The sequence below is a fragment of the Carassius carassius genome, chromosome 13 (genome assembly GCF_963082965.1).
Source record: "Carassius carassius chromosome 13, fCarCar2.1, whole genome shotgun sequence".
Classification (NCBI taxonomy): Eukaryota; Metazoa; Chordata; class Actinopteri; order Cypriniformes; family Cyprinidae; genus Carassius; species Carassius carassius.
The window spans coordinates 3,381,834-3,396,878 of record NC_081767.1 but is presented as its reverse complement, the minus strand read 5'-3'; the positions used below and the strand labels follow the sequence as shown (position 1 = coordinate 3,396,878).

The 15,045-nt window shown below is 35.8% G+C and overlaps 1 protein-coding gene and 1 long non-coding RNA gene across 7 annotated transcripts in view; both read right to left on the bottom strand.

The window, feature by feature from the left end:
• The window catches only part of LOC132155838 (protein Aster-B-like), a 94,340-nt gene extending 89,163 nt beyond the window's left edge, over positions 1 to 5,177 (bottom strand). For all 6 annotated transcript variants that reach the window (XM_059564562.1, XM_059564565.1, XM_059564566.1 and 3 more), the window contains exon 1: positions 4,340 to 5,177. In XM_059564562.1, the coding sequence (XP_059420545.1) occupies positions 4,340 to 4,743 (404 nt within the window). In that variant the 5' untranslated portion in view covers positions 4,744 to 5,177. The remainder of the gene's footprint in view (positions 1 to 4,339) is intronic.
• A 44-nt stretch (positions 5,178 to 5,221) lies between these two features.
• LOC132155542 (uncharacterized) overlaps positions 5,222 to 15,045 on the bottom strand; it is a 58,504-nt gene continuing 48,680 nt past the window's right edge. The window contains exon 2 of the long non-coding RNA XR_009437267.1: positions 5,222 to 5,397. This is a non-coding gene — a long non-coding RNA (uncharacterized LOC132155542). The remainder of the gene's footprint in view (positions 5,398 to 15,045) is intronic.

Below are 15,045 nucleotides of genomic sequence, written 5' to 3'. Positions count from 1 at the left end.
TCATCACAGTTGCCTGTCTGACGCTTTGTGTGTGTTTTAACCGCTGAAACAAAACCCCAGTGCTTTCAGGCCAACAGCACAGGCTGACGTCAGACTAGGAACCCGCTGGTCTAGTGTGTTTAGTCCAATCGCATTTTTTTTTTTTTTTGAATGTTTGACAGATTCATGGTAACTATTTAGATTTTTTTTTAAGTTTAACTTTAATTTAGAATGTCATCTTTAAAAGGTTACTACAACATTCTCTTCTTAAAAACTTGCAAAACCATCTGCTTAAAGAAAGTTCTGCTTCAAGAGCAGCACACATGAAGAGGTCAGCATGATGTAAATATAAAACTAATTCACTTTTTAAATGTTTTTGCAGTAAAAGATACATGCAATATGAAGAAAAATATTGTACAAACTTGTCTTTAAAATATATCCTATATAATATATAGGTTCAGAAATAAAATAAAAGAAGAAAACATTGAAATATTGAAAAAAAATCATTCCACTGCATTACCTTTCCATCTTTTTTTTTTCCTATGATGGATGTTTTTGACTGTTTTGCTTGAGTCTTTTGCAGCGTCTTCATCTCGCATTTCATAACCTTGAGTTTTTCCCACCATTCTATGTCTCATGTTTTTAATACAAACTCCTCTTAGGTCTTGCAATATTTATCCAACGTTAATATGACTGGATATTTCTTAATTTAACTGGTATCATTGTCATATTGTCAAGATATCTAATATTTGTATTCAAAGCATTTGGATAACTGATAAAATTAGGAAAGACTCCCAACCCTAAAACTAATATAGAATTAAAAATGGCAAAAAGTACAAATACCTGTTAGAAATAATCAAAAAGAAAGCATAAGCACAAACATAATTATACCATTTGATAATCTAAAATAATCGGATAATCTGATGCATTAAATTAATCAAAAGGAAGAATAAAAGACATTTATAATGTTAAAACAATGGCAAATGTAATATTTTCTATTTGACCTTTCTATTCCTTTTTATTCAAGAATCCTGGAAAAAAAGTTTCCATAAACATATAAAGCAGCAAAAACAGTTTTCAGTGTTAATAATGATAATGAATATTTCTTGAGCAGCAAATCAGCATATTAGAATGATTTCTGAAGAATCATGTGAAGCTGAAGGCTCAACTCAACAGGAATAAATTAAATTTTAAAACATATTCAAATAGAAAAGTTATTATTTTTGATAAAATAAATGCAGCCTTGGTTAGCACATGAGACTATATACAAAAACACAAAAAAATCTTACCAACCCAAAACATTGAACAGTAGTGCATTGATATATATTTTGAAATAATCTAAATAAATATAAATTCACAGTCCATCATGCAGCTCTTCCAATCAGCTGCTCACTAAACAAGCAGAGCACTCAGTTTAAGGCTTTCCCGCAGACTTTAACCATGCATTATGAGAACAGTTTTACACCTGCAGTGGAAAAACAACTCTTCTATCTGAAATATTAACATCCACAGACTCTCTCAGCTGGAAGGTGCACACTTTAAATTCCCCATGTCTTAAAATAGCACCAGAAGCTCTTATCAGAGCAAGGCAGACTGTGAAAGGTCTGGATGCATCTCGATGAGACACTGAACACACTAGGCTTGATAAGAGACCTTACTGAACCTAGAAGAGCACACAGAGATGAGCAAAGCAAGTGAGATACGAGAAGGAATACCTTAACTACTGTGCTTATATTGGCTGTAAACGAACCCGAGCTTAGACTAAAAATGATCTGAACTACCAGCTGCTAAACTTCAAGACAGACAGTTCAAAAACACTAAATTCAGCTTTTGTTTCCCCACCTTTCTGCTGGATGGATAATGAATGTGCTCTTATTTGGCATCACGGCAGCTTCTGAGTTTCCTGCTGACACTTTACAGAGACAAAGTGTCAGATGCTGTGGCTAAAGCACTAGAGATGATTTGCAAATGGTTTTAGCATGGGTGCCATAAAATCTGTCACACAAAGTAGCACTGCATTTATAAATGCTATGTTATCAGGCATTACAGGCAAGATGAAATGAAAATGCCATAGAAACTTTTCTCAAGGCTGATATTACTGTAAAAACACCCTCGCCGCATTTTAACCTTGAAACGTGCGAGCTCACTTATATTTATGAAAAGAAATATCACATTAATACATTCTGCAATTATTTTCTGTCCATCCACACATTTAAGACCTCTTGAAATTATAATTAATGTATTATGAGTAAATTATGAGATTATGAGTAATATATTTGCTACCAACACACAATATGGAAAAAAGGACAAATGACATAAACAGTACAAACCTGTTATTTATGCAACACTTTGTTGGGAGAGTGTGATTTTCTCTGGTCATTTCATGAGCAAAATGTGTTGCTTTATAGTAACTTAACGATTAACGATTACCTTTGTGCATTTGGTAGACACTTTTATCTGAAGCGGCATTTATGAAACACATTTTAGTACTTCTTCACACGTATCCTGGGACCAGCGTTGTACTACAGGAACTCTAAAATCAATAGAATATACTCAACCCATTAAATCAGTCTTAAAACCTTGTATGATTAATAACTTGCATTTTGCTTCATCAATAATTGACAGAACAGATAAAAAATGAGCATTTATTATATAACTCTACAGCTGTGCGTCTGCATTCAGTGTCTTTCAAATCACGTCTATGTCCCATCTCTAAAAATGGAATGATGATACTTATATTATCATCAAAAGTGATATTATATGTCATGATTTTCATTTTTAGAGTACTATCATATCAAAGACTAAATTCTGGTAATTAACTTCTTTAGAACTCAAGGCTGATTCATCAAATCATCTAACGGTTGTATTGACAATGGGTGCTAAGCTGGATGTTTTGATTTTTTACTTAATTTACCGTATCCTTCATGCAGTCAATTCTTTAATGTGCAATTCTAGCTGTCAGGATGTGGGAGTCATCCTCTATACATTCCTGTAAATCTACACTGATGAAAAATAACAGAACACTTCACTGTATGAAGCAAAACATTCATGATGATAGTACAAACGGTTTGTGGAGGATATGTGCACACACACACACACACACACACACACACACACACACACACACACACACAAAGACATTAAACACAATATTAAATGAAATTGAAATAGGAATATTGGGTTGTGTTGATGCAGTTTTCTTCTAGCTTCAGTCTAAAGGTCAGCGAGCACAGTGCTGAGTCTCATGTTTCCAGTGTTTAACCATATTAACATGATCTGATCTTATTATCTGGTTAATATGAAACCTTGAAGGTTTGTCTGGTGGTCTTGACTTGAACTTTGCACATATCTGCTATAATTAACAAACACAAAACAACAACACGTACATGTAACCCAATAACAGCAAAATAAGATGATAAGATAATATAATAAATAGCCTAACAAATTAGCATTAGCTGTAGATGTGGTGACAGTAAAATATAAAACTAACTAAAGAAGGGGGAAAAGGTAACATGTAGCACTGCTATATATATATATATATATATATACTCCCTTAACTCACATTTTCTCTTATACTTTATGAAAACCTCGTCTGAAATCGTTTGTGCTCGAAAAGGGACATCTCTTTCACACAGGCAACACAAACTTTGTAATTCAATTTTTCCTCTCATTGTTTTAAATGAGCCACACAATTAAATTTGTGCTGCTAAATTACATTACGGGCTCTCCTATAAAGAAACATTTATTACTTTCCGGTTAGCAGTCCTGTTTTGTTTAAAGCAACCTACAGCACAGTGTGCCGGAGACCCCGGATATAAGTGCATTACTCTAGGATTCACTTTTCTGAAGCTACAATACAGTATACAGCTGTAGCACACAGCTTGCATATGAAGCATGATATGATATGATGCAAATCACCAGACGTAAACAAATATTGTTTTTAATATCAAAGCCGAATCAGTTTTAGTGGCTTCTCAACTTCCTAGTGTAAATTACTGTCAAAAAGCATCAAGAGAGGCAGAGACTCATCTACCATCACTCCACTGTGTATCTCTTTCGCAGCTGGAGCATTTGGGCAGGCATTGCGGGTTATTTGGTTTATTAATTCATTTTTATAAGCAGCCATGTAATAAGGGGGATAATCTACTGTGGGCTGCTCATAATCATTAATAAACCACAACAAAGTGACCTAGAACCACCAATGGCCAAACCTTTATTGCATTCAGCAAGTTCATCTTTCAATTCAATAGTCAGTGTGCTCTCTGCAGCAAATAACAAGCAATCCATCCCAAAATAAGACTACTTGCTGCCAGAAATCCCCAACTGTGATGTGACTGAACTGCATGTCTGAAACACCAACCTGCTCTCACTGCCTTGCTTCTTCCTCTCTCGCACCTTCAGCCACTTGCGCAGCAGGAATCGTTTGCGCCGGGGCGAGGCGCTCGGGGTGGAGCTGTTCGACCAGGCCGCGTCCTCGTCGCTGGATGGTGTGATCTCGATGGAGGGCAGCTGGAGGTACTCTTTGGAAGCCGAGCGTGATCCGGGGTGCCGCAGCAGCCCGTTCTCAAGCCGCTCCAGCTCACTGGGCAGCTTTTTCATTCGTCTCATCTTAAAGCGTCGGCGCCGCAGGGTGGGGGTGGATGAGCTGGACCAGACGAGGCTGTCGTGACCGCCTCTGTTCCCACCGCCCTCCTCCTCTCCGTGGCTGGACTCGTCCCGGGGGATGTGCACCTGGAGGGACGGAGGCCGAAGGGTGTCCGTCATGCTCCGAGCTCACCACCCCTGCCGCTGTGATCACCGGTTAGATTATAAACAGAGACGCTACAGTTACTTCCCAGCTACCAGGGAAGGTGAGAGGCTAAGTGAGGGGACTGTCCGGGTTAAAGATTCAAGAGGAAACTAAGCTGTTAAGTTGATCCTGAGTCCTCCAATACTTATCTGATCAACAGTCAAGTCTTTTCTTGATGATGAATTGAACTCTTTCTTCTTGTTTTAGCTGCACAATTACCGGCACCTGATGGTGTTTTGGTGGATGAACTGGTGGAGGTGAGTGAAAAAGACAGGAGCGTGTGTGGCCTACAGCGGTATTAGATGACAAAAGGAGTGCTCTTTTCTCCTCCCATAAGATAAAACATGCATAAGGGGTGGCTATCAGTGTAACAGTACTCCAGGACTCCCCGTAGGTCCGAGACGGTTTCACACACGAGCATAAACACTCAGAATATAGTAGTGCCCTGTGTGGTTTTTGTTAAAGATGCTAGAAAATCTCTCCTTAGTGCAGTCTGGTTATCCAACAACACATTTTGAAGATGGATGGTAATGTCTGGAGCCAGAATTGTGGGTTGGTCACGTTCCTCAGGTTGCTCTCTCCACAATGCTCTGCATCTCAGTCTTCTGGCACATACAGCTGCCCTCAGCCTAAAGATCAGAGTAAGGTGATAGGATGCCAGGTAACTGGGACACTGGTGACTGAAGTTGTAAAGTTGTAAACACAAAGGTATTGTTAAAAATGCATGCAAAGTCACAAACAGCCACAAGGAAACATTTATACACAAGACCTAGCAAGATGCACCACCTAACACACAGATAAATAGGCAAAAAAATTATAAATAAATAAAAACACACAGTAAAAAAGCACAAAGTGCACACACATACATACAGTACTTGTCTGAATGAGCTCTGAAACCACACACTGAACTAGTGGTCGACCGATATTGTTTTTTTGACAGCCGATGCCGATATCTTGGAAAGCAGCGGGCCGATGGCCGATATAAAGCAGATATAATTGTATTTAATATCACTGAAAAAAAATGTAAGGTACGTTGTTGCAAACCATTTATTTTACCTACATTACATTAAAAAAGTTAGTCAACTAAATTTGTTTATTTAAATGTAGCTAAAATAAGTTGATTACAACCACTCAGCTTAAAAAAAAGTAAATTCAATGAATTATTTTTCTAAAGTGAATTTAAGAAATTTTAAATCATTTGAAAATGAATAAAAAATAAATAAAAATGCTTATAATTTAAATGACAAATAATTTTTATATTTTTATAAAAAATATAAAAAATGTTTAATAAAAGTCTAATTAAAAAGGAAGTAAACACTGTAACCAACAGGGAACTCATATTCTGGGAGGTTTTTGTGCAGTGGGCCTTGGCGATAAACATACTAAAGCGCATGTTATAATTTTATAGTTATTCGATATCACGTTAAAAGTTAATATTTTTAAATGTACTAAATTGCATCTTCATAACAAATGTGTAACATATATTTAAATGCTTTACTTTCAATAAGTTTCAATAGAAATTGTATTGAAGCATATTTTAGTTTAACATAAATGTTTATCAGTACATTTTACCTATCTTTTAATGGAAAAATAAGTAAATATTAAATCACATATAAAATCAGTATTGATTCTGGTCGGTATTGAAAAGTCAAATTAAAATTTTACGCAAAACGCGATATTCGCAGAGTTATTAGGTCATGTTTTCTCCCTTTTTCCCAAACTGCGACAAGCACCAGTCTCCCTTTTTTGCATAATGCGATATATCCGCTCATTTAATCACAGTGTACCATTCCACACACTCTAGACAGTAACATCCAATCACAGCGCACCATTCCACGCACTCTAGACAGTAACAACCAATCACAGCGCACCATTCCACACACTCTAGACAGTAACAACCAATCACAGCGCACAATTCCACACACTCTAGACAGTAATGGCAGCGCTTTGAATACACTCTGTATCTTAGTTTTATTCCTCAACTTTGTGATCAACAAACAAGGTAAATTGCATGTGATTGTCATGCGCATCTCAACAGTAAAGCCGGTTTGGTGATTAATAGTACCGGTAAATCTCCATCACAGGCTTTTAAATGGTGCGACATTTCCAGTGACAGTGACATACAGCCAAGTATGGTGACCCATACTCAGAATACATATTATAACCTTAAGATCCTATGTGAAGGTTTGAAAAAGAAAATAGTGGTTTTCATCTTGCAACTTTCTTGGTAAAGAAAACTCGTTTTTACTTAAATTAATCAAAATAGATTTATTGCGTTTTGGAACCAGACTCTTCATATATATATATATATATATATATATATATATATATATATATATATATATATATATATATATATATATATATATAGGAAGAGAAATAATATTCTTTTTTTTTTAGGAATATTATTTCCATATAGTAACATCTGGTGTATTCAAGGGTAAATACGGGTCTTTTGATGCAATATGATAACTTTGAGTGAAAAATTCTTGTCTATTTCAGCTCCCAATAGAATATGGTTGGATGTAAGTCATGCTGAATGCAGTTGGTTCTTGCATGTCTTGTAGACAATCTGAGAAAGAGATTTCACAGCTTCAGCAAAGGGAATTTTTATTTCTATATTTATTTTTTCAGTCAATTATCTACATTTCAGCCTGTTTCTCTCAATAAAATATCATGTTACTTCAAAAGACATGAGCCATTTTGATTTTATTTATACATTTATTTGGGTGGGGGGGGGGTAGTGGGGGTGAACATTTTGCTTAATATCTCCTTTTGTGTTGCACAGAAGAAAGAGTGCCATATGGACTGAACTGACTTGAGTAAAGGATGACTGCAAAAAGCACCTATAGATTTAAAGCACAAGACTGTGGCTTTACTATAAGTCATTAGAGATGTTTATTCATCACAAACTGTAAAATGATTTTTTACTACAGGGGCAGTGTTTAGATAAAGATGAGGCCAATAAACAACCAGATGCAAACACAAGCCTGACTAGAGTAAACAGCACCATTGAGAGTCATTTAAACACCCTGACCGCTGACCCAGTACTGAGAAACTCAAATACAATCCAGCTGACATCCAATATTTAAACAATCACTTCCACTAAACTGCTCTGGCCTACAGACAACACCAAAGGCCGTTCTCCAAATGAAAACAACAACATCAGTCTCTAATTAGTTCGAAGCAACAAGATCAATATGCAAAATGCAAATGAGAGGAGAAAATGTATGTTGAACAATAGCGTTCCACATTTCTCCACTGCAGAACAGCTTGTGAGCAAACTGTTATGTTGACAGATAGTGCCAGGATTGGGTTACTTTGAAATGAGAGGCTGTGTCTTTGTGTCAAGGCTATCACCGCTACAGAAGCCAGCTTCTCTTCCTCGCGCTCATTAACAGAATGACACACGTTATTCTCATTGTTAGAACTGGTGTTCGTCTCCAGTAAAGCTGTAGAAGGTTTGTGAATAAAAAAGACGGTCATAAAATTATCCAAAGGACACATCCACAGCAGGGCTATTATACTTAACTGAAACTAAAACCATAAAATGTTATTGTTACTTGAAATTAAATAAAAGTTACACTAATATGCAGCAAAATATATAAATCAACTTTTAAAAATGCATTAAGTATTTTATTCTATTCCAGCTACGTGCCAAGCCAACTTTTTAAAAACTATATAGGCATACAGTATCTAAAATAATAATAATAATAATAATAATAATAATAATAGTAATAATAATAATAATAATGACAAAAATTTGAAAATGAACAATAAAATTACTTAAACTGTGAAATGAAAAAATTAATATAAAACACATTCGAAATATTAATAATCTCTAATAGTATCTCAATGACACTAGAGTCTTTTTTAGCATTGGAACATACAACTGTTAAATATTTGCCAAAAGGACAGAATACAATTTCCTCTTCCTTTTGCCTGAAACATGCAAATATGTTTGCTACAAGCAAAATGAATATGAAAATAGACATGCAAATGCAATCAGAAAATATGTTTGTAACAGATTTCTCAAAATAACTATGACATAGGAATTCCCTGCGTTAGATATAAGCCAAATGCTAATGACATCTGTATGTGCTCACATGCTAAACCTTGACAAGGTAAATTTTAAGCAGATATTTACATTACATATGTACTATTATTTAATACTATTGCTGTACTACACTAATTTGATAACAAACATGGCAGCTAAAATGTGTTCTAAATATGCTTAGTTTTGCGTGCTACTAGTATGGATGTTTAAAACGTATCATATGAAGGACAAATCGAAACATAATTTCCTGCCAGTTAAGACCAGTGAAAATGAATATTTTCCATATTTTCCATATAAATCATTTACAGTGCTGGGATCAGAGATATTCCAAGAGTGCTGTTAATTAGAATATGAAGACACCAGCTCGCATTACAGACATCCTTCATCAGAACAGCTTTACACAACGAGGAGAAACAACATTCACCAATAATATCAAAGCTTAAGTTAAGTCCTGTCCTACATGATAACAAGCATTCAGGAGCACAACCGTTAGTTTCCAGTAAATGTTACATTACTTAAGTTTGCAAATGTGGATTTGCGTCGTGTTAATGGAAGACTGTAATGTAATATGTCTCTGACAGAAGAGATTGATCTCATCAAGCCTTTAAATGTTGTACACTGATATCAGTCTGATCATCTGAACAGCTGACAGTTCATTCTTCACTTTGATTTTATCTGTCGCCCTCTAAACTCGGATCAGAACCTGTGCCTGAAATTGCTTAAATCCATTAATGCATTCGTCGACATCACAAGCAATTTAGGTTTGTTTCTCTGTGGAGACTCACAGCAGGAGTTTGAGGAAGATTTCCATCTGATTGCTGGAGGGGCTGTGTGATGAAAGGCTGGAGAGAAACTACATTCTGCTTGATGTGCTGTAACGCCCACAGAGATGTGCCTGTAATCTTGGTTAGATCCAGACACTTCCACAGCAGTGGTCCAGGACTCCCCTTCCCTCCACTGAGTGTGAGGCAACTACTGTATAATACTAAGGGCTGCTCATCTTTACTAATTTGACATGCCATAATTAGAAAGTGTTTGATGTAAGATGAGACATGAAGTATACAGACACAAGGAACATGTGCCAGAACCTGAACTAGGCAGAGAATATGAACCAGAAAGCGTAAAACAACGTTTGAACACAAAACTCTTCAAGTAAAATCCAGAGAAACCACCTGAAGATTAACTATACAGAGACAAGATGCGTTGGAATATATTTACAACCTACACTACATCAATTACTGTGACCCTTTGGATTGACTGTCAACAACAATTTGTGAAAAAAGAAAAATATTATATATATTATATAATTTGTAAACTATAAAATTTTTACTATGATGTCATAATTGTAAAGCAAAAGTACATATAATATAAAATAACATATACTTTGTAAATTATTATATTTGGACTGTAATTTGAAAATTTTTACTGTCATAATTGTAATGCGAAAAACAATATCATTTGTAACTTATACTATTTGTGCTGAAAATTAAAAAAATTCCACTGCCATAAATGTGATGCAAAAATATTACGTAAAATATAATTTTATAAATAATGTTTGTACATCATAATTTATGTTAAGTAGTTTTTGTTGTAATGTCTTTTATTCATAGAGAGTTCAATAAATAAATAAATAATAAAAATCATGGTCAGATGATTTTAAATATTATTTTTCAGGACAGTTTTCATTATATTAAGTAAAAAAATCACACACTTTACAGTATTTTGAGAAACTTGTCTAAGGCATCTGCACTGTGCTCCTTTCTGTTGTTCTTCTTCTAGTTGTTTTTGAACGTCTTCTCTGCTGTCTGCTCTCAGTAAGTGTGTTCTGATGAGGCTGTAGTAACATACACTGACTGTCGACTCACAAATAACATTAAGGTGGAATGTGCAAAAACATGAAGCAAGTTTTTTCAATGGCAAAATTGTTTGGTACAATTAATCACTATAAATGAATGTGTTAAATTGACAGCCATACATGTAGTATGCCAAAATGTTGTAAAACATAAAAACGAAATACATACGTAAAAAAGTAAAAAAAAATCCTCAATTTTGTGTATGTTCCCTTGTATGATTTACAGTGTTGTTTCCATGGAAAACCTTAGATGAGGACTCAAATCATCATTTCATTTGCTCCTTTATTCAGGAAGGGGAAAGAAAATAAAACAGAATTATATACAGAATGTTAATAGTGATCTGTGAGCAAAATATTTAAGATATAAACTAATATGAATGAACTGTAAGATGGGAAAAATGTTTTTTTTTTATTTTTTATTTACATTAAAAAGGTATTACAAGCATGGTACAGTAAATGTGATTACTGTGAAATATGTCATATAAAAGCACATTAAAACACTATCATTACAGTGGTACAACTATAGTTATTTTGGTGATTATTGTGCTATTACGAAACCATAGTAAAACTACAGTTACTGTGGTAAAAAAACATGGTAAATGTCTTGTTTACTGGGTTTTACCTACTATTGTAAGATAACTATTAAGAGGCAGTCAGCTTTCCTGTCCAGAGCTGGAGGTCAACTCTTTGAAAAGAAAGAAGACAAATGAAAAATCTTGCCCCAAAGGCATGAAAAGACCCAGGAAGGCTGAAGTAAACTACTTGCCCCCATTTCCATTTGGGGAAACCGAGGAAACTTTGGAGCAGGAGAGAGTTGATCTTCTTAAAGAAATTCAGAAGAAAAACAACAAAATGGTCATTGGTGAGATAATGGAGAACACTTTTTCCTATCGAAGATTAGAAATCATTAATCACTGCCCTGCTGTCAAAGATTTCATGGAGAGATGGCCAGCTCTTTTTTGTGAATCTGAGGTAAACCTAAGTTCTTCTTTTGCTGGCTTGATGGTAATATGTAGGTACATTTGGAACTCATATTTCATTAATTTAAAAAAATTAAATATTTTATTTTCATTACTTTAGCATGGTGTGTGTCTGTGTGTGTGTGTGTGTGTGTGTGTGGTTGGCTGTCACGATTTGGTCTTGTCTTGGTTTTGTTCATGTCATGTTTCATGTCTGTCATGTGATTTCCCTGTTTGTCATGTGATCCTGCCATGTGTCTTGTCATTGGTTAATCGTCTGTTCATTGTTCACAGGTGTCCCTTGTCTTGTCATTAGTGTGTGTATTTTACTCATGTTTGCCATGTGTCTGTTAAGTATTGTTGTTGTAGCCTCTGGAGTAAGTTTGTGTTCTTGTTTTTTGTGTTCCACTTCTCTTCTCTGTCTACATGGCATCATTAGGTTCTGTCTTTCAGAAACATGGCTTTTCATACAACTGCTATGCTGATGACACTCAACTCTATCTCTCATTCCTTCCTGATGATCCGACGGTAGCTATTCGCATCTCAGCTTGTCTAACAGACATTTCTTCCTGGATGATGGACTATCACCTTCGACTCAACCTTGCCAAGACAGAACTGCTTGTGGTTCCAGCAAATCCATCGTTTCATCACAATTTCACCATCAAGTTAGGCACATCAACCATAACTCCTTCAAAAACAACCAGAAACCTTGGAGTTATGATTGATGATCAGCAGACTTTCTCAGACCATATTACTAAAACTGTCAGATCCTGCAGATTTGCTTTATTCAACATCAAGAAGATCAAGCCCTTTCTTTCGGAACATGCTGCACAACTTCTTGTTCAAGCTCTTTTTCTGTCCAGGCTGGACTATTGCAATGCCCACTTGGCAGGTCTTCCAGCCAGTTCTATCAAACCTTTACAATTAATCCAGAACATGGCAGCAAGATTAATTTTTAATGAACCGAAAATAATACACGTCAAACCTCTGTTTATCAATTTGCACTGGCTACCAATAGCTGCTCGTATAAAATTCAAGGCATTGGTGTTTGCCTACAAAACCACCACTGGCTCTGCACCCATTTACCTAAATGTATTACTTCAGATTTATGTGCCGTCTAGAAGCTTGCGTTTTGTAAGTGAACTTCCCTTGATTGCGCCATCCCAAAGAAGCAAAAAGTCCCTTTTACGGACTTTGAAATTAAAGGTTCCCTCCATGCCCAAATCAATCCGAGCAGCTGAGTCCTTAGCCATCTTCAAGAATCTGCTTAAAACACATCTCTTCCATCTTTATTTGATCCTCTAACTTTAGCAATGACTATTCTACACTATTCTATTCTAAAAAAAAAATCTAACTATCTTTCTTATCTTTTTGTATTCTATTTTCTTTTCATTTAATCAACAATTATAAAAGAGACCTCTACCATTAGCTTGCTCTATTCTTTTTCTATTCTATCGGTTTTCTTTTTATTTATTATTTAAAAGCCCTTGCTATGTGTGCTGCGTTTAAGCTAACTGAGACTTGTTATAGCACTTGTTTATCATTGCTCTCTTGTTGTTTTTGATTGCTTCCATTGTCCACATTTGTAAGTCACTTTGGATAAAAGCGTCTGCTAAATGTAAATGTAATGTAAATGTTTCTGCCATGCATTTTGTTTCATGTTTGTTTTGATTTGAATTAACTGCACTTGGGTTCGCAACGCTTGCCTTCAGTGGACTACACTATTACAGAAGCAAAAAAAGTGTTTATTTGCCCACTAAATCTTAAATGTGTTACATTTTATTTTCTTTGTATTAGATCAAGAATGAGTTCAGAAGGATAACCACAATTCCCCTGGAGCCAAACTTTCTGCAAAAACGGAACCTCTACACTCCAAAGCTCCTGGATTTGTTTAAAATGAAGGGTGGGGATGCAGGCATAAAAATTCGAAGTGTGCTAGATTCACTCTGCCAGGTAAATGTATATATTGCACATCTGAAATCCTGCTTGCTGACTTTATAGATATGCAGTTGTATGTAGATAGTAGTTGTATGTAGATGGAAGTGTGCACTGTTAATGTTCGCTGCTATTTACTTTTGTTTTTAACAGCAATTTGAAGATAAGCGAGATGCTGTGATTCGCTGCCATCTTTCCTACCTGGGAGAATCATCTGAGGAGCTCATTGAAGTCTACCAGGTACATTAATAGAAAAAAAAAAAAAAAAAAAAATTTGACTACGGATATGTACAGTACTGCAAAAGTCTAAGGCACATTAATATTTTCATGCACAATTTTTTTTTAACTTTTTATATCTTTGTGCTTTGTTTGTCAACTAAAAAAAAAAGTGGTTCTTTAGCTTGTAATCACAGGGGAAGCACTTTAAGGGAGAACTCCGGTCAATTTTAACATTGAGCTTATTTTTTTGTAAACCATGACAAAAATCAGTGTTGCCTACAGCATGTTATCCTCTTTTTAAAATTTGCTCCCTGTTGACTTAAATAGGGCAAGTTTTAAACCTGCTTTTAGCCTCTTAACATCCTTGATGTGTCACTACAAGTGCCCAGTCATGTTAGATGATTCCTTCAGAGTGAACACAGTGAATCTGTAATACAAGTAATGTTAATTCAGCCAGCAGGAAGTAAATACAGGTATGTGCGCTGGCTGAAGTTGGCTTTAGTACCCCTTTTCCACCAGAATGAACCGGGTGCTAGTTTAGAGCTATAGTGCTATTGCCGGTTTGGAGTTGGTTCGACTGACAAGCTTTCGATGTGAACTGGTTTGTCTTTCCACAGACTAGAGAGCCACCACAGAGCCAGGTCTTACGTCGCTGTATACATCTCATCTTTCCCAGTAATGCTAGCACGACAGCGGCAAACACAAACACACCGTGCTTGTTCGGTTATGAAATCTTTTTAAAGGCTTCGACACTTTACAGTGTTTTTACACAAGTGCCTGAACCATTTTACAGTACTGTAGCTTTGCAGGTAGTTTAAGTGTCTTGCAGACAGCTCTTCTGGGCTTAGTCTGTCTTAACCCCCCCCCCCCCCCCCCCCACACACACACACCCATTTTTTTCATATAATAAAAGATTTAATGATGGTGAGACCAAATCTCTGTGTGGGGAACTTATCACATAAAATTAACGAGAACATGCAACTTAGTGTACATTATTGTAACCATTTTGCTCTTATTTGTGTATTTGACAGGATGTAAGCAGAGACATGATTAAAGATAACTTCACCAATCATGTAATGAAGATCATTGTACTGGGCAGCACTGCAGGAGAGGGAGATGCCAACATAGCTGATGTCATCATCGTCATTGAGGGAACTGAGGTGCTGTTGGGATGTAAGAATCTCACAAATGCGTGCCTTCTGCTCATGGGCTTCATTTACTCACTGAACTTAAGCTATCCCCCAAAGCTGAGAAA